General features: G+C 54.1%; 1 protein-coding gene across 2 annotated transcripts; it reads left to right on the forward strand.

Annotated features, from left to right (window-relative positions):
- The first annotated feature begins 10,172 nt into the window (after positions 1 to 10,172).
- Positions 10,173 to 20,625, forward strand: TINAGL1 (tubulointerstitial nephritis antigen like 1). Of its 2 annotated transcripts, XM_010353746.2 has the most exons (12): positions 10,173 to 10,279; positions 10,818 to 11,142; positions 12,277 to 12,340; positions 16,130 to 16,222; positions 16,441 to 16,555; positions 17,646 to 17,769; positions 17,854 to 18,004; positions 18,119 to 18,308; positions 18,408 to 18,453; positions 18,677 to 18,800; positions 19,640 to 19,685; positions 19,769 to 20,625. In XM_010353746.2, exons 2-12 carry the CDS (start codon positions 10,833 to 10,835, stop codon positions 19,907 to 19,909), a joined length of 1,404 nt encoding a protein of 467 aa, XP_010352048.1. In that variant the 5' UTR covers positions 10,173 to 10,279; positions 10,818 to 10,832; the 3' UTR covers positions 19,910 to 20,625. The 2 variants fall into 2 exon arrangements, with proteins under 2 accessions (XP_010352048.1, XP_010352066.1); XM_010353764.2 differs by lacking the exon at positions 10,818 to 11,142 and having other exon boundaries at positions 10,199 to 10,279.
- Positions 20,626 to 22,173: the final 1,548 nt, after the last annotated feature.

Consider the following 22,173-nt stretch of genomic DNA (forward strand, 5'->3'; position numbering starts at 1 on the left):
AGTGTGAGGCCTGTGAATAAGATGCGCATGTGAATGAAATGATTGTATTCCATTATATGGCAAAAGGGATTTTGCAGATTAACTCAGGTTCCAAGTCAGTTAACCTAATGATAGGGAGATCACTCTTGTTGGACGATCTGATTGGGTGAGCCCTTGGAAAGCAGCAAGCTTTCTCTGGCAAGAGAAATTCATCAGAGATTTGAAGCATGAGAAAGATCCGTTGGGCTATTCCTGGCTTGATGTCAGAGGCAGCTGCATGGTGAGGACTGTGGGTGTCCTCCCGGAGCCCAAGGAGGCCCCTCCTGGAAGCCTGCAAGAAACCAGAGACTCAGTTCTACAACCACAAGGAACCAAATTCTGCCAACAACAAGAATGGCCTTGGAAGTAGATTTCCCCCTCAGAGCTTCCAAAAAAGAACCAAGCCTGGCCGCCACCTTGGTTTCACCCTGAACTGAGCACCCAGTTCAGGTGAGACTGTGAGCTAATCAATGGCTGTTGTTTTAAACTGCTGAGTTTGTGATAATCTGCTATGCAGCAGTAGATAACTCATACGGTACTTTCAACCATTAAGGCACGGTGGCACAAGCCTGTGATCCCAGCACTTATGGGATACTGAGGTGGGAGGATTGCTTGAGCCCAGGAGTTCAAGACCAGCTTGGGCAACATGATGAAACTCTGTTATGTTGAAATATTAACCAGCCGTGGTGGCACATGCCTGTAGTCCCAGCTACTTGGAAGGCTGAGGTGGGAAGATCGCTTGAGCCCAGGAGGCTGAGGGTGCAGTGCGTCATGATCATGCCACTGCACTCTAGCCTGGGCAACATAGCAAGACCCTGTCTCAGAAAAAAAAAAAAGATACTCTTAAATCAGCAATTCATTTTTAGGAATTTATCCTGCAGGTATACCTGCACACATATGAAACAGTGCATATGCACAATTACTTATTTCAGCACTGTTTGTGATAAGAAAAAAATAGAAAAAACAAACAAACCAGAAACAAATGTCCACCAACAGGGAACTGGGAAATTGAATTATTCTAATCTATATAATAGAATATTATGCAGTGATATAAAAGATCCAGGAAGCTCTCTAATTACCAATGAAGATCTCTAAGATGTGTGATTAGTTAAAAAAAACAAACAAGGTCCAGGCGCAGTAGGTCACGCCTATAATCCCAGCACTTTGGGAGGCCGAGGTGGACGGATCACTTGAGGTCAGGAGTTCGAGACCAGCCTGGCCAACATGGTGAAACCCCATCTTTACTAAAAACACAAAAATTAGCCGGGCATGGTGTTGGGCGCCTGTAATTCCAGCTACTCGGGATGCTGAGGCAGGATAATCGCTTGAACCCGGGAGGCAGAGGTTGCAGTGAGCTGAGATTGCACCACTGCACTCCAGCCTGGCTGACAGAGCAAGACTCTGTCAAAAAAGCAAACAAACAAACAAAAACAAAACAAAACCAACCAAACAAAAAAACAAACAAGGTACAGCAAGGTATGGGTAGATTATTACCTTTTATGTGAAAATGGGCATTAAGAATACGTCACCACCTTTGGCCGGGCACAGTGGCTCACGCCTGTAATCCTGGCACTTTGGGAGACCGAGGCGGGTGGATCACTTGAGACTAGGAGTTGGAGACCAGTCTGGTCAACATAGCAAAACCCTGACTCTACTAAAAATACAAAAATTAGCCAAGCATCATGGTGCATGCCTGTAATTCCAACTACTCAGGAGGCGGAGGCAAAGAATCGCTTAAACCCGGGAGGCGGAGGTTGCAGTGAGCTGAGATCGCACCATTGTACTACAGCCTGGGCGACAGAGCGAGACCCTGTCTTAAAGAAGAAAAAGAAAGAAAGAAAGAAAACATCATTATTTTTATACCTGCAGAAAGAAACTATGAAAGAATACATGAGATACTAATAAAAAGTGGTGACTAATGAACTAAAAGTCGAGTAAAAATGGATGTTTTGAATAAGTCAACAGGACACTGTCCTCCCCACTTCTTCCCTGGCCTGAGCCCATTCCCTTGCCCTCTCTCCACAGGTTGGTTCTAGGGTACATTCCCCATGGAATCCTTGACCACTGGCTTCCCCGCACCTTGCTTCCTCTGCTGCCCTAGGGGAACTGAAACAAGCGTTCAGATAGCTGTGTCTGAGTGAGTCTTCTCTCTGGGATTCAGTTTTCCCACCTGTGAAATGGGGCTGATAATACCTCATGGGGTTGTTAGGGGGTTAAATGAGATAACCTATGTCAAGTGCTCAGCCCCGAGAAGGTGCCTGGCCTGTAGTAGATGCTCACAGCATTTGTGCTGCTGGATGTGGGAAAGCGCATTCCACCAAGAGGGAGTTTATCAAGCACAAGTAGCTGGATAATCCATGGTAGTGATAGCTCCTTTTGCTTCCCACTCGTCACTGTGGCCGATTCCTCCCCCTCGGTGTCTCCATTCCTTCAGTTGCAGAGAGTTGGACCAAATGAGCTCTCTCTCACTACATGATTTTAAACCTCCAGTGACCAGGGAGGATACCTTCTCATTCCGTATATGGGTTAGCGAAGGCCAGACGGGGTGGCGACTTGCTCAAGGTCACATGGCGTGTCAGAGGCAGAGCCAGGATTGGCACTGAGGGCGCCTGACTCCCTGCCAGGCCCTTGACCTGCATGCCTCTCTCTGCCTCCATGCAATTGTGTCAAAGGAGCCATGTGGTGACAGGGGAAGCTCTGTCTCTCCCCTGGGACTCTACTTATCTTCCCAGGTTCTGATTGTTACTACGGAGGGGCTGCTGCCCACCCAGCCAGGTGTCTTCTGGCCTCTCTGCAGGTCTGCTCCTGCCGGGAAGCATAGGCGGACACAAATGCATTACTGGTGTTCTGTGAAGCGGGCACCCCAGGGGACGGGGTGGAGCCTGGGAACAGCCTAGGACTTCCAAGTGCCCACAAGTTGGGGCTCTTGTGTCCACTGTTACAAGCTGCCCCACAGTAGTCTCTGACTTCCAGCCGGTCACCTGCAGCTCCCACCTCTCTACCAGCCTCCTGCTCACTGAGCTCCTGACCTTGAGAGAGTTAATTTCCCTCCCTGGGCCAGAGAGACGGGCCTTGAGCTCTGATAGCCTTCCAGACACTCACTGGCTCCAGCTGCACTTCCTACCCATGAGTTTCACGAGTGCCTCAGGATCCTGAACCACAGATCCCGTCTCTTGTTTAATTAGTGTGAGTGAAACTGGTTTCTGATATTTGAACTTTGACCTGTCGTAAAGAATTTGAGCGCGTTTCCCACAGGGAGATGTCTGTATGTCTTAGGTGTGGGCATCGGCGGCCCTCTGCCTGTCCATTATGCTCGTTCTTGGGAGATGTGGGACTGTTTGTTACTATTCCATCTGATGTACAGAGGGGGTGGAGAGAGACCCCTCAAATGTGCAGGCGTGCGTGTAGAGATTCCAGACTGACTATTCTAATCCTGTTTTGACTGATTTAATCTGGTTTTAGTACAGCTTGGCCCAAAAGGCTTGAGCCAGTTCACACTAGTCTCAGCTAGTTTTAACTGGTGGGCTCCATTTGAACATATTTGAGTCTACTTGACTATTCTGAATTCATCTGTGTCTGTTTTGATTTGGGTTAGCTTAATAATGGCAGACACTTATTTTGTACTTGTGATATGTCAGTATTGTCAATTCCAAGTGCCTTACATATATGGATTCATATCACCTTCACAACCACCTTGCAGGTAGGGACTGTTATTAGCGCCCTTATTTTACACATGGAGAAACTGAGGCACGGAGCGTTTAAGAAGCTTACCCCCATTTCCCCGGTTGCTGAGTGGCGGAGCCAGGTCTGGAACCTACTTTACCTGGCTACTGAGTGATAAACCTCCTTGAACCTGGCTCTTAACCCCAATCAATACCACTCACTGTCGTGCGTGAACCACTTCAAGATGATCTGCTATTGCCTGAGCCAGTTTGGTCTGCTTTTGCCAGCATGAGCTGCTTGTGCTGGCTTTACATGCACACAGCCTTGGTTTCGGTGATTCCAGTCCACAGATGGAGCTCAGGCCTCGTGGATCCTCCTTGAACTGGAAGCCCACTGTATTTCTTTCCCAGGGCTGCTATGATGAACTGCTACAAACTTGGCTGCTTAACAAAACAGAAGTTAATTTTCTCAATTCTGGAGGCCAGAAGATGCAGTTCCTGCTATTGTGGAGTTTGCAATCTAATGCCAAGAGAGGCCGGGCGTGGCGGCTCATGCCTGTAATCCCAGCAGTTTGGGAGGCTGAGGCGGGTGGATTGCTTCAGCTCAGGGGTTTGAGATCAGCCTGGGCAACATGATGTAACCCTGTCTCTACCAAAAATTCAAAAAATTACCTGGGCATGGTGGCATGCGCCTGTGGCCGCAGCTACTCAGGAGGCTGAGGTGGGAGGATCAAGGTGTCGGCTAGGCTGTTTTCCCTCTGGCATACCCAGAGGATCAGGGAGAATCTATTCCCTGCCTCCTCTAGCTTCTGGTGGCTCCAGGTGTTCCTTGAATCGTGGCCAGAGAGCTCTGATCTCAGCCTCTGGGGCCACATTGCCTCTTCCTCTTCTGTCTGTGTCCTCTGGGGTCTCTCATAAAGACATTGTCAACAGATTTAGGGTCCACCCAGATAACCCAGGACGATCTCCTTATCTCAAAATCCTTAACTTAATTACATCCGAAAGGACTCTTTTTCCAAATAAGGTCACATTCAGAAGTTCTGGGGATTAGAACATGGATATATCCTTTTTGAGGCCTCCATTCAACTCATTACAACCAAAAGGCCACACCACAGTATTTGACCCCAAGAACCCAGCTCTTAAAAGTGATTCTTCCTGTTGGATTCGTATTCGCCCAGCTATTGAGGTTTTAGCACTGTCTGCTTGGGGATCAAAAAAGGAAGAGTGTGAAATGTGCTCGGAGCCATGGAAGAGCTTCTTGCACTTTTCAAGACCTATATATTAATATTCCTGGCTGGAAGGATCAAGATTTGCTGGAAATGTCAAGTGAGATGTAAAAATGTTTCTGTAAACAGGCACTCAAGGATAGCATTAGTTTTCTAAGATGTTTGCGGGTGATAACACCAAGCTCTTCTCCTGGGAGAGCATTCTTTAACGAATGTGCAGCTGAAGTGAAGGAGGGCAGATAATTAAGAGATGAGGGGAAGCTGTTAACCCCCAAATATCACAAGGAAACAGCACTCAGGGACCTTTTGTGCTCAACTGGCTCCAAACACCAATGATACAGAAATATGACAGAAAAGGGGAAGCTGTGTTTCTGTTTTCTGCATTTCTCCACTTCCATCCATGGTGAATGACCACAGACACTACCAGGTGTGAGAGTCAACTTAGCTTTTGGACAGTTGTGGCCATTACAGAGGCAGTGTGTTGGGGCCTTCAGGGCTTGGGCACCAGGACACTGCTCTGCTCCTAACAGCTGTGTGAGCTTGGACAAGCCAGAGAGTCTTTCTGCATCTTGACTTGCTCATCTGTGAAATGGAGATAATAGGGCTACCTGTGAGTCTATTTGGTAGCATGCTATCTACCACACACGGCACGTACCCAGCCTCCATTAATCCACTTTTACCCTGCAATCATCTGGTCTCTCTAGAACAGCCAGAGTGGGCCTTTGCACATGTAAATCAGATGATTTCACCCTCATGTGTATATCCCCTCAGTGGTCAGAAGACAATTCAAGCCCCTTCATCCAGCCTGTCCTGCATAATCTGGCCCCAGCCTTCTCCCAGCGCCTTCCTGCTCCTCTGCGCACCTCGCTTGCTGCACTCCAGCTGCTCAGGGCTCTCTCCTGCTTTTCAAGCAGACCAACTTGTTCCAGGCCTCAGGGCTTCTGCTCATGCTGATCCAGCTTCCTAGGATACCTCCCTTGGGCCCTGGGAATGGCTGCCTTCTTCTCATCCCTCAGGTGTCAGCTCAAACGTCATCTCCTCTCTGAGACCACCTTGACCACCACATTACACCAGGTTCTTACGCTACGTGCATATCTTCAGAACGCTTCACATTTTGGAATGACTTCTTGATCTGTGGGTCGGGGGGGTGGTTTGCTTATGTATTTGTCTATCTTCCCATTATTGGTATTATTATTATTTGAGATGGAGTCTCACTTTGTCACCCAGGCTGGAGTGCAGTGGTGGCACAATCTCAGCTCACTGCCACCTCTGCCTCCTGGGCTCAAGCAGTCCTCCCACCTCAGCCTCCTGAGTAGCTGGGGCCACAGGCGCATGCCACCATGCCCAGATAATTTTTTGAATTTTTGGTAGAGACAGGGTTACATCATGTTGCCCAGGCTGATCTCAAACCCCTGAGCTGAAGCAATCCACCCGCCTCAGCCTCCCAAACTGCTGGGATTACAGGCATGAGCCGCCACGCCCGGCCTCTCTTCGCATTAGATTGCAAACTCCACAATAGCAGGAACTGCATCTGTTTGGTTCAACAAAGTACACTCGGCACCTAGCACAGAACCTGGCACATCGTAAATGCTTAATAAATATGTGTTGAATGAATGAGAAAATCAAACAGTAAAGCATGCCATTGTGTGGTACAACACACTTCCACATGGCCTGGAATTTTATCTGCTGCAAGTTCCAGCGTGCTATGACAGCACCACACTCTGACTGTCATGCGGCCCTCGATGCGGCACTTTCTACAAAACAGTCCAGCAGCCCTGGGAAGCCCCAACATATCACAACATGGCCCAATAGGCTACAGTATTAGGCCCAGACTGGATCTCAGACACAGTCCCAGGGAGCACTGACCTGAGCTCTGGACATGTCCCACTGACCACAAGGAGCCACAAGGAGCCCCAGCCTTGGCTGGGGTGCTGTTTGGGCTCCAAGCATCTGAACTTCTAGGCCTCAAGTATTGGGTCCTCAGGTAGGGACCTGAGGTGAGCAGACAACAGGTCTTTGTCTTCCCAGAAGGCCCTGCTCAGCTCGCAGAGGAGAATGGCTGATTCTGAGCACTTGGAGCAGTTGTGAAGGTTGTGGGGTGTGGGGAGCTCTGGAACTCCAGGGAAAGGAGAGGCCTGGGCCTCTGCTCTGCTGTGTGTCCTTAGGCATGTCACTGTCCCTTTCTTGCTTCACCTCCCTCTGTAAAAGTAAGAGAGCACAAGAGGGCCTCCAGGAGGCATCTAGGTACAGGCTGGTACCAACGCCCAGAGAGGGGCTGCGCTGCGGGGGTCCAGAGTAAGGGAGAACAGAACCACCACAGGGACCCAGGCTACCTACCTCTTGAAAAGCCAGAAGGGCTCAGAAGGGGAAGTCTTGCCGGTGTCTCCTTGCCTGTTGCTCTGTCCCAGGCCCTTGGATAAGGCCCCACTTTGCTCAAGAATAAGTCAATGAGTCGGCCAGGTGTGGTGGCTCACACCTGTAATCCCAGCACTTTGGGAGGCGGAGGCAGGTGGATCACAAGGTCAGGAGATCGAGACCATCCTGGCTAACACGGTGAAACCCCATCTCTACTAAAAAATATAAAAAATTAGCCGGGTGTGGTGGTGGATGCCTGTAGTCCCACCTACTCAGGAGGCTGAGGCAGGAGAATGGCTTGAACCCGGGAGGCAGAGCTTGCAGTGAGCTGAGATCACACCACTGCACTCCAGCCTGGGCAACAGAGCAAGATTCCGTCAAAAAAAAAAAAAAAAGGAATAAGTCAGTGAGTCACTAAGAGTCACTAGGAGGCAAAGGGTCAAAGGGTCATGGAAAAGGAAAGTGGGGGTGTCCATCAACCCTGGCCCTGCCCTTTTCCTCCTCGGCCAAGGAACCCAGTGAGTCACAAAATTCCACTCGGGCGGGCTCTGTGCCAAGCTGAGTGATGGTGGGAGGCTCTGGCTCTGCTCCCATCCCCTGCTCTGAGTCCTTGCCTCTTATGCACAGACAGACAGGCAGACAAGGGCAGGCAGATGGCCACAACCCCCACACAGATACACAGACACCTCACAGACAGGGAGGCACAGGCAGGACACACACACACAGACATACAAGCCAACAAGTGCACAAATGCAGGCAAACAACACACACTGGCAGACAGACAGATCCATAATGGACAAAGAGACAACATCCAGACAGATACACACACACAGATGCACAGGTATGTAGCAGATGGACAGGTAAATGGATAGACAAGCAGACAGTCAATCAGACAAGGACAGGCAGATAGCCAAAATATCCAGACTCACAGATACACAGGCACATAGCAGATAGACAGGTAAACATACTTCGGGAGGCCAAGGCAGGCGGATCGCTTGAGCTCAGGAGTTGGAGACGAGCGTGGGCAACATGGTGAAACCCCAACTCTACTACAAATACAAAAAAAATTTAGGCAGGCATGGCAGCGTGCACCTGTAGTCACAGCTACTCAGGAAGCTGACGGGGGAGGATTGCTTGAGCCCAGGAGGTCAAGGCGCAATGAGTTGAGATCATACCACTGTATTCCAGCCTGGGTGACCAACGTGAGACCTTGTCTAAAAAAAAAAAAAAAAAAAAACTCAGACGATCAGATGTGGACTGACAGACTCAAGCAGAAGCAGAAACACCCCACAAACACCACAACTCAGATAGACACATGCATACATGCACATAGAGATAGCACAGCCAGACTCACAAGGGTAGCCTACGGGGTGTGATTTTGGGCAAAAGATAGGCCAGATGTCTCTGAACCAGCCTCCAGCCCCAGAACCATGAAAAAGTAGGTACCACAAAAGTAGGAACCCTGGGCATGAGCTCTTTTGAAAGAAAGCAGCCTTCATCTCTTAACCTGAGGATATGACATTTACCAATACCGAGGGGCCCGTCTTGCAGTAAGACCAATGGAGGTTAGATAAGAAAAGGGACTTCCCAACCGGGAGCACGTTGAGACCTGTAGTGGGTGACTAAGGGTGACAAGGGGTAAAGGAGCAGGCTGGTGGCAAGCAGGGAGCCCGTGTTCTGGCTGCATGACCTCAGGCAGGTGAGTTCTTCTGAGCCTCAGTCTCCCACCTAGGCTTTGTCCTCCCAGGTCCCTGCAGGGAGCAGATGGGCAGCTCCTGGGTGTGCTAGTGCCAGTGATGGGGCCCCGGACATTATCCCTCCCCCACTCCCACCAGGGCAGGACCCCCTTGGTGACTCACCACCCAGTGGTCCATGGCAGGGGTAACCCAGTCACAGGTGCCAGTGATCCTCGGCTCTCTCCCTTCCCCCAGGGGCTGGCCAGCTGAGGATGCCCCTTGGTTTGGGGGAGGTTTGCAGGGAGGTCAGTGGGAGGGCAAAGGGAGTCCCTGATGCCTCCCCAGGGGCCAGCATGTGAGGCTCAGGCCTGGGCCTGGGAGGGTTTGTCCAGGTGCTGGTAGAGACCTCTGGCCTGGGCCTAACCTGTTGAAGAGAGGGCGTTGCTCAATAGGGAAGTAAAAGGTGACGGCAGACCTGGCGGGACAGAAGCCCCATTGTTTGGGTCCCAGGCCAGCCTGGGCAAAGAAAGGTTTATGCCTGGGGCAGGAAGGAGGGCCTCTGCAGGGGGTGCCAGCTGGTAGGGCCCTCGCCTTTGGGCCCTTGGAGGGGGACAGGTGCCAAGCAGGATGCCCTTGGGTTTGCTAGAGCGGGCAGTGCTCGGTGAGGGGCCCAAGAAGGCAAGGGAGGGCAGACTCAACAAGGAGTCAAAGGGTGCAGAGGCCTCCCCCACACCCTGCCACCTCCCAGGGATGAGCCACCAGGGCACCGAAGGATCATACTCCTGGAATTCCAATCACTCCTAGGAGCTGGGACGGCTAGGGAGGCGGCACCCAAGCCTAGGAGGCACAGAGGGGTGTGCATGGCTATTTGCATAACTAAGGGGTCAGGGGAGGCTTAGAGAATTTTGCCTCACATGCTCTCCCCATCATTTCCCAAACTTGTGTGCATAACCCAGAGCTCGGCTGCCCGTATCTCCCCTTCTCCACCAGAGCCCCTCAGCTCCACAGGCATGTCCACTGGGAAGTCCTTCCCAGTGTGAGACCACAATCCTTCCTGCTTGCGGTTCCCCTAAGGGAACAGCTTCCACCACCAGAGACCCAGCCAGGACAATCGTGTGCTTGTCGTTTCTCCACTCTGCAAGCCCTTGAGTTGTGGGGTAGTTACTCCAGGTACAAGCCAGGCGCCCCTCCCTTCCACCCCCGCTGGGGCGGTGCAGAGGGCGGGCGGTACAAAAAGCGCCCCGCCCCGCGCTCCTCTCTTGACTTTGAGCGTCCGGCGGTCGCAGAGCCAGGAGGCGGAGGCGCGCGGGGCAGCCTGGGCCCCAGCCCACTCCCTTACCAGGTAGGGACGCTCCCCTGATCGGAGGGTGGAAGGTGTAGAATGAGAAGAAACAGGAAGAGGGGGCAGGTAGAGGAACCAAGACAGATGGCAGACAGAGGGGCAGTGGAGGGGGACAGAGGGACACAGGAACAGAAGAGAGGGGGACCCAAAAGACGGGGGAGACAAGAAAGCACAAAGTCAATGACCCAGGTCAGGGATGGAGGCTGCTGGAGGGCAGAGGGGCCCAGGACAGGAGAGAAGAACTTGGGTCCACAGGATGAGTGCTGGGTGGGAGCACCAAGAATGCCACCACCCTCACTTCCTTATCCTTGAAGGTCTCTGCCTCGGTCAGGGAGGGGCTCCGTTTCTGCCCAGTCCCCATCCCCCTATAGCCAGGACCCACACACTGGGGCTCCTCTGCCCGTGTCCTTCCTGTGGACTCAGGAATCGGGATCTCCCTCCCTGCTGGGCCCTCTTGAACTCACAGCTCCAGGAAGCTGGGAGACCCATCCCTGGTGTGCCAGGGAGTCTCTGCTGCCCGCCATCTCTGCCCCCCCAGGGCCCAGGAGCCACCATGTGGCGATGTCCACTGGGGCTACTGCTGTTGCTGTCGCTGGCTGGCCACGTGGCTCTGGGTGCCAAGCAGGGTCGTGTGCGCCGGGAGCTAGCACCGGGTTTGCACCTGCGGGGCATCCGGGACGCGGGAGGCCGGTACTGCCAGGAGCAGGACCTGTGCTGCCGCGGCCGTGCCGACGACTGTGCCCTGCCCTACCTGGGCGCCATCTGTTACTGTGACCTCTTCTGCAACCGCACGGTCTCCGACTGCTGCCCTGACTTCTGGGACTTCTGCCTCGGCGTGCCACCCCCTTTTCCCCCGATCCAAGGTGGGCACTAAGATGGCCAGGAGGGCGGGTCACTTTGTCCACCCTAGATTCAGCAAGGCTCAGGAGCAAAGCTGATGGATGCACTGACATTTCCAGGGGAGGCTCTGTAGAATCTGGGGCTGTTCCCTGCCACTCTGGGAACTTTACTCTCTCCAGCAAGACTGGAAGAAGCTCCTTGGTTAAAATTCTAAGTTGGCCCAGGGAAAGGGCAGCCTTCCACATTTTCTCCCAATCCTGTCTCTATTCCAGACACGGAAGGTGCTGGCCGCACCTGCTGACTCACTCTTGGGCTGATAAGGCACATATGGGTTGGTGAGGGTCATCTTAGCCATTTTTCTGCCCTTGCTGAGGATTCTACGATCTTGTGTCCCGAGATGGCTGCTCATACCTGGGAGATGGGTCACATCTGTTCCTGCTTTCAGCCTTATCATCATCCTTTTCCATGCACTTGCCCCTGTCCAATAGGAGAATCACTTGCGTTCCCTCCCACAGTTCCATGGGGCTTGGGCCAGCAGACTGCACACCTGAGCTGTCATCTCAGAGTGCTGTGTTATCTTAGGGCAGTCGCTTACCTTCTCTGGACTTTGGCTTCCCCATGCTCCTCCCACTCCACATCTCCAAGCCCTAACTTATTTAAACGGAAAAGGATCCCAGGAATGTTGTGGCTGGCATCCAAGTAAAGTAAGAGGAATCCAGGTTGGAATCAATGAAGAACTTCCCAAAGAGCAGTTCGTGTGTGACCCTGCAGGAGATGTCTTCAGTTATAGTTTAATTTCAGTGAGAACTGGTGTGAGTGTGTGAGTGTGTGTGTGTGTGTGTGATGTCTTCAGTTGTAATTTTGGCTTTAATTTCAGTGAGAGCTGTTGTGTGTGTGTGTATGTGTTATCTTCATAGTTTGGCTTTAATTTCAGTGAGAGCTGGTGTGTGTGTGTGTGTGTGTGTGTGTGTGTGTTGTCTTCAGTTATAGTTTGGCTTTAATTTCAGTGAGAGCTGGTGTGTGTGTGTGTGTGTGAGAGAGAGAGAGAGAGAGATATGAGCTTGGAAAGGTTCAAGGTACCTGACCTCTGAGGACCTGGCCAATCAGCCCATCCTCTCTGGCTCTGGTTCCACTTCTCTTCTCTTTCCTTCCAACAGGATGTATGCATGGAGGTCGTATCTATCCAGTCTTGGGAACCTACTGGGACAACTGTAACCGTTGGTGAGTGTTTGGAACCTAGAGAGGTCTTGCTTTGTGAGCCTGTGGCTGACAGACTTGGTTCAAATCCTATCCCTGTCCCCCTTTTGCAAGGGAAAAGTCTTTTCCCTTCTCTGAACCTCAGTTTCCTCATCTGCAACAGAGGAATTTTAACACTGACCAAATCAACTTATCTCACATCATTCCAAAAACATTCCTCAAGCATGGCCAGCCATGGGTGCCTGGCCCAGGAGTCACCCTTGAACTGAAAGTCCTTCCCCACCCCTCCTGGTTTGGGCTGGGCCACTCCTCCCAGCTATTCCTGCTGTCACCACAGAGTCACAGGGAGAAGGGGGCGCCAGGAAGGAAAGCTCTGACTGCAGCATCCGCTGCCCTGAGCGGATGAGTGTCAGGGATGGCTGAGCGGGCGGCCAGCCAGCCTCTAGCAGGGCCTTCCCTGAAATGTGGCCCCTCTTTCCTTCCCCGCCCCTCCCCACCATTCCCAGCAGGAGGAGGAAGGGATCATGGGTACCCCCCTATTCAGTCTGAGATGGGCAGTGGAGAAGGGCCAGGTAGGAAACCCTGAACACCTTAATAGAAATAATGGGGAGCCTGCGACTTGGAGGAGGAGGCCCTGCACCCACTCCACCCCCACTCCCTCTTTGCCTGGGACTACGAGGCCCCAGAGAGAAGGAAACTTTTTGGAATGCATTGCGCATAAGCTATTTCCATTGCCTTACTAGGGTGAGGGGTGCCCCGGTCACAGCGAGGGAGGGACGTTTCAGCACATGTCTGGGTGTGCAGCGTGACTGTGTGTGCACTGTGTGTGTGTGTGTTCAAAAGGATAAAACATGCCTGCCCGTCTGCAGGTTCTGATAGGATGGCTCTGGACATTGAGGGGTTAATGCTGTCTCTCACTGCTGTCCCTGGCCCCTTAGGCCCCCTTTGGAATGCTGGGACCTGCTACCACTGGCCCTGCCTAGACCTGTGTGGGCAGCCCTGGGGGCAAAGGAGGAGATGGCAGGAAAGGACGGAACACCCTGCTGCCCTTGAAGGCTCTAGGGGCGAGGGTGGGGGAGCGTCCAGGGTGTCGGAGCCCACAGAGGATGCTTCCAGAGTCTAGTCGGGTGCTGCTGCCTAGGTGTGCAGAGGAGGAACAGCCTGGTGTGCAGAGGGGAAAGGAAGAATGAGGAGAGCCTCCCCAGCCCCGCAGACTCCTCTGGCCCTCCCCAGAAATGCCCCCACCGCTCCTGGGGCTGGAAAGCCCAGCCATACTGGGTCTTGGCTCCCCTTGAGGCTCCTTAAAAGGCAACATTGGAGGTGGGAGCCTGGGGCAGCTTGGAAGGAAGCAGTTCAGCTTCTTGTAATAACAGAGTTATGAGCTTGTAAAAGCATTATAGAATTCATAGAATGCAACCCTTCAGTCGGCACCTATTATTAAAGACCTACTGCATGACAGGCACTATGCTGAGCTCAGGAGAAGGAGCGGGAATGCAACAGACACAGTCCTTGACCCACTTCTACTTAAGGTGAGGGGCGTGGAAAGACAGCAAATGAATATATCCTGACAAGCTGCCCTGTGTTGTAGGGAAAAGAGAGGATAACGGGGGTCCCAGTTTAGAGTAGGGAGTGAGTGGGAAAGCCACTCTGAGGAAGGGACATTTATGCTGAGACCAGGGAGAAGGATAGAAGAGGCCTGGCCTAGGCGGAAGGAGTGGCTCGTGGGAAGGCCGGGAGGTGACTGAGCTCATTTTAGCTGGAGCTGGGGTAGGGGAGATACACCCCAAGGAGCTACAGGTCACGTTCCATGGGTCACATCAGCTGTGCTGAGGATTCTGCATTTTGTTCGGAGTCACAGGAAGCCACGTAGAGAGTACACGGTCTGATTTATGCTCTTCAAAGATCTCTCTGGCTTTGGGGTGTGTAGGGAGGGGATGGCCGGGAATCCTAAAGAGGTAGCGGACTTGGTGAATAAGGCAGTGCCGTGGTCCAGGTGAGAGGTGATGAGGGACGGGAGTAGGGTGGCCACAGTAGGGGGGCGAGAGGTAGGTGGATTCCTCATGTGCCATCTCCAAGCCCTGCTGATAGGGGACATGTGGGCGGACACCACAGACCACATGGAGCTCTGATGTGAACAATTGGGTGCCATTTTCAGACTTGAAGATGTTAGGGAAGAGCAGGCCTGTGGGAGGCAGACGGGCTATTTTGAGTTCGAGATGCATTTTGTACATCCAGAGATGTCAGAAGGTCAGTGGGATATGAGTCTGAAGCTCCAGAGAAGTGGGGTCTGGGGTTCCTGTAGCGAGAATGGTGATAGTAGATATTAATTCTGAACACTTCACGATGGGCCAGGCCCAGTGCTAAATGCTTTACAAGCCTGTCATTGAATCCCCGGAAAGTGGTACCACTGTATTATCCTTATTTTATGGGCAACGGCATTGAGAGAGACAGAGCTTGAATGATTCTCCTAGGATGATACAGCTAGTGGGCTAGGACTGGAACCCGGAATTTGAATTCCAGAACCCATGCTCTTAGTCAGTTCAGCATATGGCCTCAGTCATTGACTCAGTTAACAAATATTCATTGGGTGCTTACTATGTGCTAGGTTTTGTTTTCCCAGGCACTGAAAATACCAAATAATACCTGCCCTTAAGGAATTTACAGCCTGTGAGGAAACAGGTATAAGCAATATAAACAGGCCGGGCCTGTGGCTCACACCTGTAATCTCAGCACTTTGGAAGGCCAAGGCGGGTGGATCACTTGAGGCCAGGAATTTGAGACCAACCTGGGCAACATAGCAAAACCCCATCTCTACAAAAATTGCAAAAGTTAGCTGGGTGTGGTGGTACGCACCAGTAGTCTCAGCTATTTAGGAGGCTGAGGTGGGAGGGCCGCTTGAGCCTGGGAGGCAGAGACTGCAGTGAGCCGAGATCACACCACTGCATTCCAGCCTGGGCAACAGAGCAAGACCCTGTCTCAAAAAAAAAAAAAAAAAAAGTGGAGGGGAGGGTGGGGAGGAGGCAGATCGCTGTGAACCATTAGGGGCCAGCCTAGTTGGAGCCTTGGAAGCAGAACTAGGAGGAGGAGGGGGTCAGGGGACAGGAGGACAGATCGTGCAGGGCCTTGTTATCACCAAACTTTGGCTCTTATTCTGTGCTGTGAAGCCAGTGGAGGGTTTTGGGCAGAAGAACAACATGACATGACTTAGGTTTAGCAGGGTCACTCTGGCAGCTGTGTTAAAAATACCCTGGGAAGGGGGGCAAGGAGCAGATGCAGGGAGTACCCACAGTGAGGAGGCCACAGCAGGAATCCAGGTGAGAGGTGATCGGACTTGTGGGGCGGGTGCAGGAGAGAATGAGAGTGGTTCGGATTCTGGACATGTTTTTAAGGTAGACCCACAGGATACGCGGATGAACTGGATCAGCATGTGAGAGGAAGTCAGCGGAGACTGCCAGGTTTGGGGCCCAAACTCCAGGAAGGATGGAGTTGCCATTTTCTGAGAACTGTAGGGGGAATAGGTGTGGCAGATCAGGAATTTGGTTCAGGGTATGTTTCGGTTCAGGGTAGTGATGTTGAGTAGCCACGAGATCCTTGACTCTGGAGTTCAGGCAGAGATCTGGGCCACAGATACAATCTTGAGAATCATGAACTAGATGTTGACATTTAAAGCCACCAGGCTGGATGGGATCACCTAGAGATTCTCCCATAGTCACTGCTACAGACTCCCTGGCCCATGTTAACCTCCGAGGCCATATTACTTCAGAGGGTCCCCAGTCCCCCACTTACCCTCTCCTTCTCTCCTTCTCTCACCAGCACCTGCCAGGAGAACAGGCAGTGGCAATGTGACCAAGAACCATGCCTGGTGGATCCAGACATGATCAAAGCCATCAACCAGGGCAACTATGGGTAAGAGGCCCTAGAAGCACCGTCAGTGGGCACGCATGCACACACATGCATGTATACACACATGCTTTGCTGTGGGGCACATCCAGCAGGCCACTCCTACACCCAGATTTGATTGTGTGTGCACTTAGCCACTGTGCATCTCTCCCACCTACATGCACCTACCCCAGGACCCCGAGCCTTGGCAGATCTGTGACTTCCTTCCATCCCCTCTCCTTTAGCTGGCAGGCTGGGAACCACAGCGCCTTCTGGGGCATGACCCTGGATGAGGGCATTCGCTACCGCCTGGGAACCATCCGCCCATCTTCCTTGGTCATGAACATGCATGAAATTTATGTAAGTTCATCCTTTCCCACAATCCTGCCATCTCCCCATGGCTCAGAACCTCAGGGATGCTGGTTCTGTGCCCTGCTCCTCCAAGGGCCTGGACTATCCCCTACTACAAGGCTGTGTGTCCCTGGACAAGTTACTCCCCTTCTCTGGGCCTCTGTTTCCTGCTTCCAAAGGATGTGCTGCACTGGAAGAACTGATGCTCAGATTGAGTTTTGTGGTCCTGGCATCAGCTCCCCCCTGATCTCTCCAGCCTGGGAAAAATGCTGTTGGTCTCAGTACAGCTGGGTCAGGGCCCAAGGGGACAGGGGGTCACCTTGGTATTTTGGGAAGGGAAGGACAGACACTCCTCCAGCTCTGGCCAGAGGGTAGCAGTTCTCGGAAATAAATGCCGATTTAGCCAAACCCCAAGGGAGGAGAGGGCTTCTCCCTTCCCACCAATGGGACCCTCTGGGAGAGGAATGGGAACCAGGTCCAAAGTGAAAGGGTGACGAAGGGGAGCTTCAGCAGACCTGGACTGAGACACGTGCTGGAGCATTTGTCCATCCGTGGCAGGCAGTGGGGAGGCAGGGGCTGGCAGGAGTGGCCCTCCCTGCCGAGACTTCGTCCTGGGGTGACCAAACCCTGGCCCTGCCCTTATTCCCCTGGGCCTCTGGCTATTTTCTGCCTCCTGCTGTTTGTGTTGGCAGCCTGCCTGGTCACGGGACCCTACTGCCTCTTCCCTCCCCTGCCCTTTGGGGCCTGAAGCTAAGGCCTGAAGAAAGCTGAGGCTGATCAGAAGGTGCAGAGGAAAGAAGCAGGGGTTGAGAATGGAAAGCTGAGGGGCCTGGCCTGGCCACTTCCCTGTGCCTGGCCTCAGCTGCCTCATCTGGGAAGCAGGACTAGTCACCTCCACCTGATACCTGGGAGGCACTAAGTGGTGCTTGGTTCTTCAACACAAGTCAAAGTTGGAGGCAGCTGGAATCCTGCAGCAGCAGGAGGGCTCAAGATTAAACTGCAGAAGGCCCTGGACTTGGTGGCCCTCCAGTGCCAATGGGCACCTGAGGGGCAGGCCAGGGCAGAGCAGGAGGCAGACAGGGCAATCTTTATCTTGCAGACAGTGCTGAACCCAGGGGAGGTGCTTCCCACGGCCTTTGAGGCCTCTGAGAAGTGGCCCAACCTGATTCATGAGCCTCTTGACCAGGGCAACTGTGCAGGCTCCTGGGCCTTCTCCACAGCAGGTAAGCCAAGGGCAAGGGCTGGCGCCTGGGAGAGGAGGGCCAAATCCTGAGACTCCTGACAGCTCCTCTGCCTCACCCTAACAGCTGTGGCATCCGATCGTGTCTCAATCCATTCTCTGGGACACATGACGCCTGTCCTGTCACCCCAGAACCTGCTGTCTTGTGACACCCACCAGCAGCAGGGCTGCCGCGGTGGGCATCTCGATGGTGCCTGGTGGTTCCTGCGTCGCCGAGGGTATGCAGCAACAGGGGATGTGGGCAGAGAAGAGGGCGAGGGGCTCCGTGGGCATGGCCTAGGCCATGATGCACTGAGTCTTTCTGCCTTTGCTCCCTCTTGCTGCCTCTGCAGGGTGGTGTCTGACCACTGCTACCCCTTCTCAGGCCGCGAGCGAGACGAGGCTGGCCCCGCGCCGCCCTGTATGATGCACAGCCGAGCTATGGGTCGGGGCAAGCGCCAGGCCACTGCCCGCTGCCCCAACAGCCATGTTAATAACAATGACATCTACCAGGTCACTCCTGTCTACCGTCTCGGCTCCAACGTAAGTCAGCACTTGGGTGAGGGCACCAAGGCAGGAGGGTTGTGAAACGCTGTAGTCTCACCCCTGACAGATGCTGTCTGTCCATCCCCTGCCCTCCAGGACAAGGAGATCATGAAGGAGCTGATGGAGAATGGCCCTGTCCAAGGTAAACACCCCTCATCCAGCACCCTGGTTCCAGAAGCTTGTGTCTGCTTGAGACTGGGCACAGTGGCACAGAAGGGACCTCCCCTCCCACAGGCAGCGCCTGGAGGGAGCACTTAGAGCTTTGGTATGGAGGGACCCTGGTGCCTGGGCACACCTCAATAGACTCAGGCACCAGTGCCTGTGCCAATGAGCTGAGCGGACCCAACTTTGACATCTGCCCACAGCCCTCATGGAGGTGCATGAAGACTTCTTCCTATACAAGGGAGGCATCTACAGCCACACGCCAATGAGCCTTGGGAAGCCAGAGAGATACCGCCGGCATGGGACCCATTCAGTCAAGATCACAGGGTGAGGGGTGTGTGGACAGAGAGGGTTGGGGACAGCAAGGTTTGTGCTAGGGGCTCTGGAGCCTGCGTTGGGTTCTTACAACCTCTCTAAAGAGCCAGGACTACTCTCATCATTTCAATAGGGAGAAAACTGAGACTCAGAAAGAGAAAGGACTTGCCCTGGATCGAACTGGAGGTTGGGAGCCTCTGAAGGCTTTTTGGGAACTGTTCCTTCCTGACATTGGGATAAAATAACCCCAATGAAATATGAAAAGAGCCTCAAGAGTTTCTCAACCGCTCCCCACCTCAACACCTGTCCCAGCTCTGCCTGACCCACCGAGTGACCTGTGAGGTCGCTCCCCTGGCCTCAGTTTCCCTATCCAATTTAGAGAATATAGATGTTAGGGTCACTGACTTCAATGAACTCAGTGAAATGTGCTTTACGGTGGGAGTTGGGGTTCTCGAAGATACTCATATATTCTCAGAGTGTCTTCCTTCTGGTCCTTGGCACCTACACCTCCCTGGATCCCCAAGTGAGGGAGGGCAGGTGGATATGTGGTCCCACAGAACTGGCCCCCAGGAGGTGGGTCTCTGGAGGACCCAGGTTCCCTCCTCTTCCGCTCACCTCGCCTCCACTTGTACCCTTGGTGCCCCACCCCCTCCCATGCTGGGCCTGGGTGCACCGACCTACAGATGTGAGAGTGAGGGAGATGCAGAGAGGTACAGAGACCTGCCTGAGCCCTAAGGGTGTACCCAACCCTCCAAAGGCAACTGGGGGCTGGATGGGGCAGGTTTCCGAGATTGGAGCTCCTGAGAGCAGGTAGACCCAGCGCCCTTCCCCTTCCCCTACTCTGCCCACAGATGGGGAGAGGAGACGTTGCCAGATGGAAGGACACTCAAATACTGGGTGAGGCCGCTGACCCTTTCCCCGCCCCCTTTTCCCCTCGCCCCACTCCCATTCCCCTTCTCACCACCCCTCCTTATTCCCAGACTGCGGCCAACTCCTGGGGCCCAGCCTGGGGCGAGAGAGGCCACTTCCGCATCCTGCGTGGCGTGAATGAGTGCGACATCGAGAGCTTCGTGCTGGGCGTCTGGGGCCGCGTGGGCATGGAGGACATGGGTCATCACTGAGGCTGTGGGCACCACGCGGGGTCTGGCCTGGGATCCAGGCTGAGGGCCAGCGGAAAAGGCCCCTATGGGGCGGTGACCCCAGCCTCCCCCAACAGAGCCGGGGCGCAGGCCGGCGCCAGGACGCTAATCCCGGCGCGGGTTCCGCTGACGCAGCGCCCCGCCTGGGAGCCGCGGGCAGGCCAGGCTGGCGGAGCCCCCAGACCTCTCCCAGTGGGGACCGGGAAGGGCCTGGCCTGGGAAGATCACAGCCGCAGATCCCAGGCCCCTGGCACCCCCACTCAAGACTACCAAAGCCAGGACACCTCAAGTCTCCAAGTCTCCAGCCCCACTACCTACCCCACCCCACTCCTGTATTCTTTTGTTTTTTTAGACAGGGTCTTGCTCCCTAGCCCAGGCTGGAGTGCAGTGGTCCATCAGGGCTTACTGTAACCCCTCACTCCTGGGCTCAAGTAACCCTCCCACTTCAGCCTCCTGAGTAGCTGGGACTACAGGTGCACCAACACACCTGGCTAATTTTTGTATTTTTCATAAAGAGAGGGATCTCACTATGTTGCCCAGGCTGGTCTTGAACTCCTGGGCTCAAATGATCCACCTGCCTCTGCCTCCCAAAGTGCTGGGATTGCAGGCATGAGCCACCGCACCCAGCCCTGTATTCTTATTCTTCAGATATTTATTTTTCTTTTCACTGTTTTGAAATAAAACCAAAGTATTGATAACTACAGTGTCATGGAACCTCTGGGAGTGGAAAGTCAAGCCAAAGTTGGGGTGGCAGTGGTTAGACAGCAGAAAGGACTGCCTGAGGCGTTGCTGGTTGACAGGGGTGGGGGGACTGGAAATCCTAACTGCCATTCAGCCCTAATTGTCAATGCCCTGGGCACTGACCCACTTAGGGGAGGGGCATGGATGGCATGGCCTTTGGCCCTAGAGAGAAACCTGAACCGTGGGAACCACCTTTCAGACGCTGAGTCAGCTGCTGCCTGAAGGGGGAGCCCTGCCCTCCTATCAGCTGAACCTGTGCCAGTACCCAGCAGGCAAGGGGGGCACAGCCCACAGAAGCTGGAGCCTCTGTCTCTGTAGATCAGTCTCTCCAAGCCACCCAGACAAGGGGGGGCCTCTCTTCCCCTTGCTCTTGGGCCAAGCTGAGCCTGCTTCCCATCCTACCTCCCCAGGTTCCCAGTGCCAGCACAATAAGCCAGGCCTCAGCCTGGCTCCAAGGCCATCAGAACCCACCCGCCTAACCTCATCACCAGCTCCTTGCTGCCTCTCAAATGCCCGGTACACATGCAGACTGCCAGGCATTTGCTCATGCTGCTCCCCGGGCCAGATGCCCTTCCATGCCATCCATCCCTTGTCCCGCTCCAGGGTTCCTTCTCCCAGACAGTGCCTGTGAAGGGCCGCTGACATGCCAGAGGCTGTGCAAGGAGCCCAGGCCACCCCACCCCCATCTGGCGTGGGTTAGACCCTCCCTCAAATCATCTGCACTCTGCCCTTCACCCAATATTTCAGGTATCTGGGATCTATTGACCTTCCCCATTGTGCTGGAAATTCCTAGAGGGCAGGGATGGTCTGTTTCATTCCTGGTACCCACACCAAAACCCTGGTATAGGGTGACCCTCCAGTATATGGAATGACTGAGTGGATAAGGCCCATTCTTTCACCTCCACGCCCCTCCCGAGTCTCCGCTGCGTCCCTCTGGGCACAGATGCCAGGCTGGTTCTCCTTCCTTTCTGGGAGCCCAAGAGCCTGTGCCTGGGAGGGGGATCCCCGAGCGCAAGGAATCCTCCCTGCCGCCACCTCCAGCCAGCGGGGAGTCAGGGGCACCCTGAGTCGCCGAGGGACTGCGGCGGGGAGGTCTCCCGGGGCCCCTGGCAGCCCCTCAGGACCGCCGCGTTCCCCGGGCCTCACGGGCATCACCTGAAAGGAATGCGGGCGCCCGATAAGCGGCCGCCTTTGTCTCGCTTCCTGTTTGCCAGGCCGTCCAGAGCCCGGCTCCCGCGGCCCGCCCGCCCGTCCCCAGGGAGCCAAGGCCGGCGGGGAGCCCGAAGGGGCGGCGGCCCCTTCGCACCCCCTCCGTGGCCCCCGGACCCGCCCCGTCGGAAAAACCCCGTTCGGAGGCAGTTCGGTGGCCCCGCGAGGCTGGAATTTTCTACGGGGACCTTCCGAGAAAGCTCTGGCGCGCGGACGGGTGGGTGCGGCCCGCCGGGTCTCAAGGCTGAGGCTAAGGCTCCCGCTCCAGCTCCATCCGCCCTGGCGCTGCTGATCTG

The sequence above is a fragment of the Rhinopithecus roxellana genome, chromosome 12 (assembly GCF_007565055.1).
Source record: "Rhinopithecus roxellana isolate Shanxi Qingling chromosome 12, ASM756505v1, whole genome shotgun sequence".
NCBI lineage: Eukaryota > Metazoa > Chordata > Mammalia > Primates > Cercopithecidae > Rhinopithecus > Rhinopithecus roxellana.

Coding starts and splice junctions, on each gene's coding strand:
- TINAGL1 (XM_010353746.2), top strand. CDS start 10,833: ATGTGGCGATGTCCACTGGGGCTACTGCTGTTGCTGTCGCTGGCTGGC. Junction 11,143..12,276: donor CCCTTTTCCCCCGATCCAAG/GTGGGCACTAAG, acceptor TCCTTCCAACAG/GATGTATGCATGGAGGTCGT. Junction 18,454..18,676: donor GGAGAATGGCCCTGTCCAAG/GTAAACACCCCT, acceptor ATCTGCCCACAG/CCCTCATGGAGGTGCATGAA.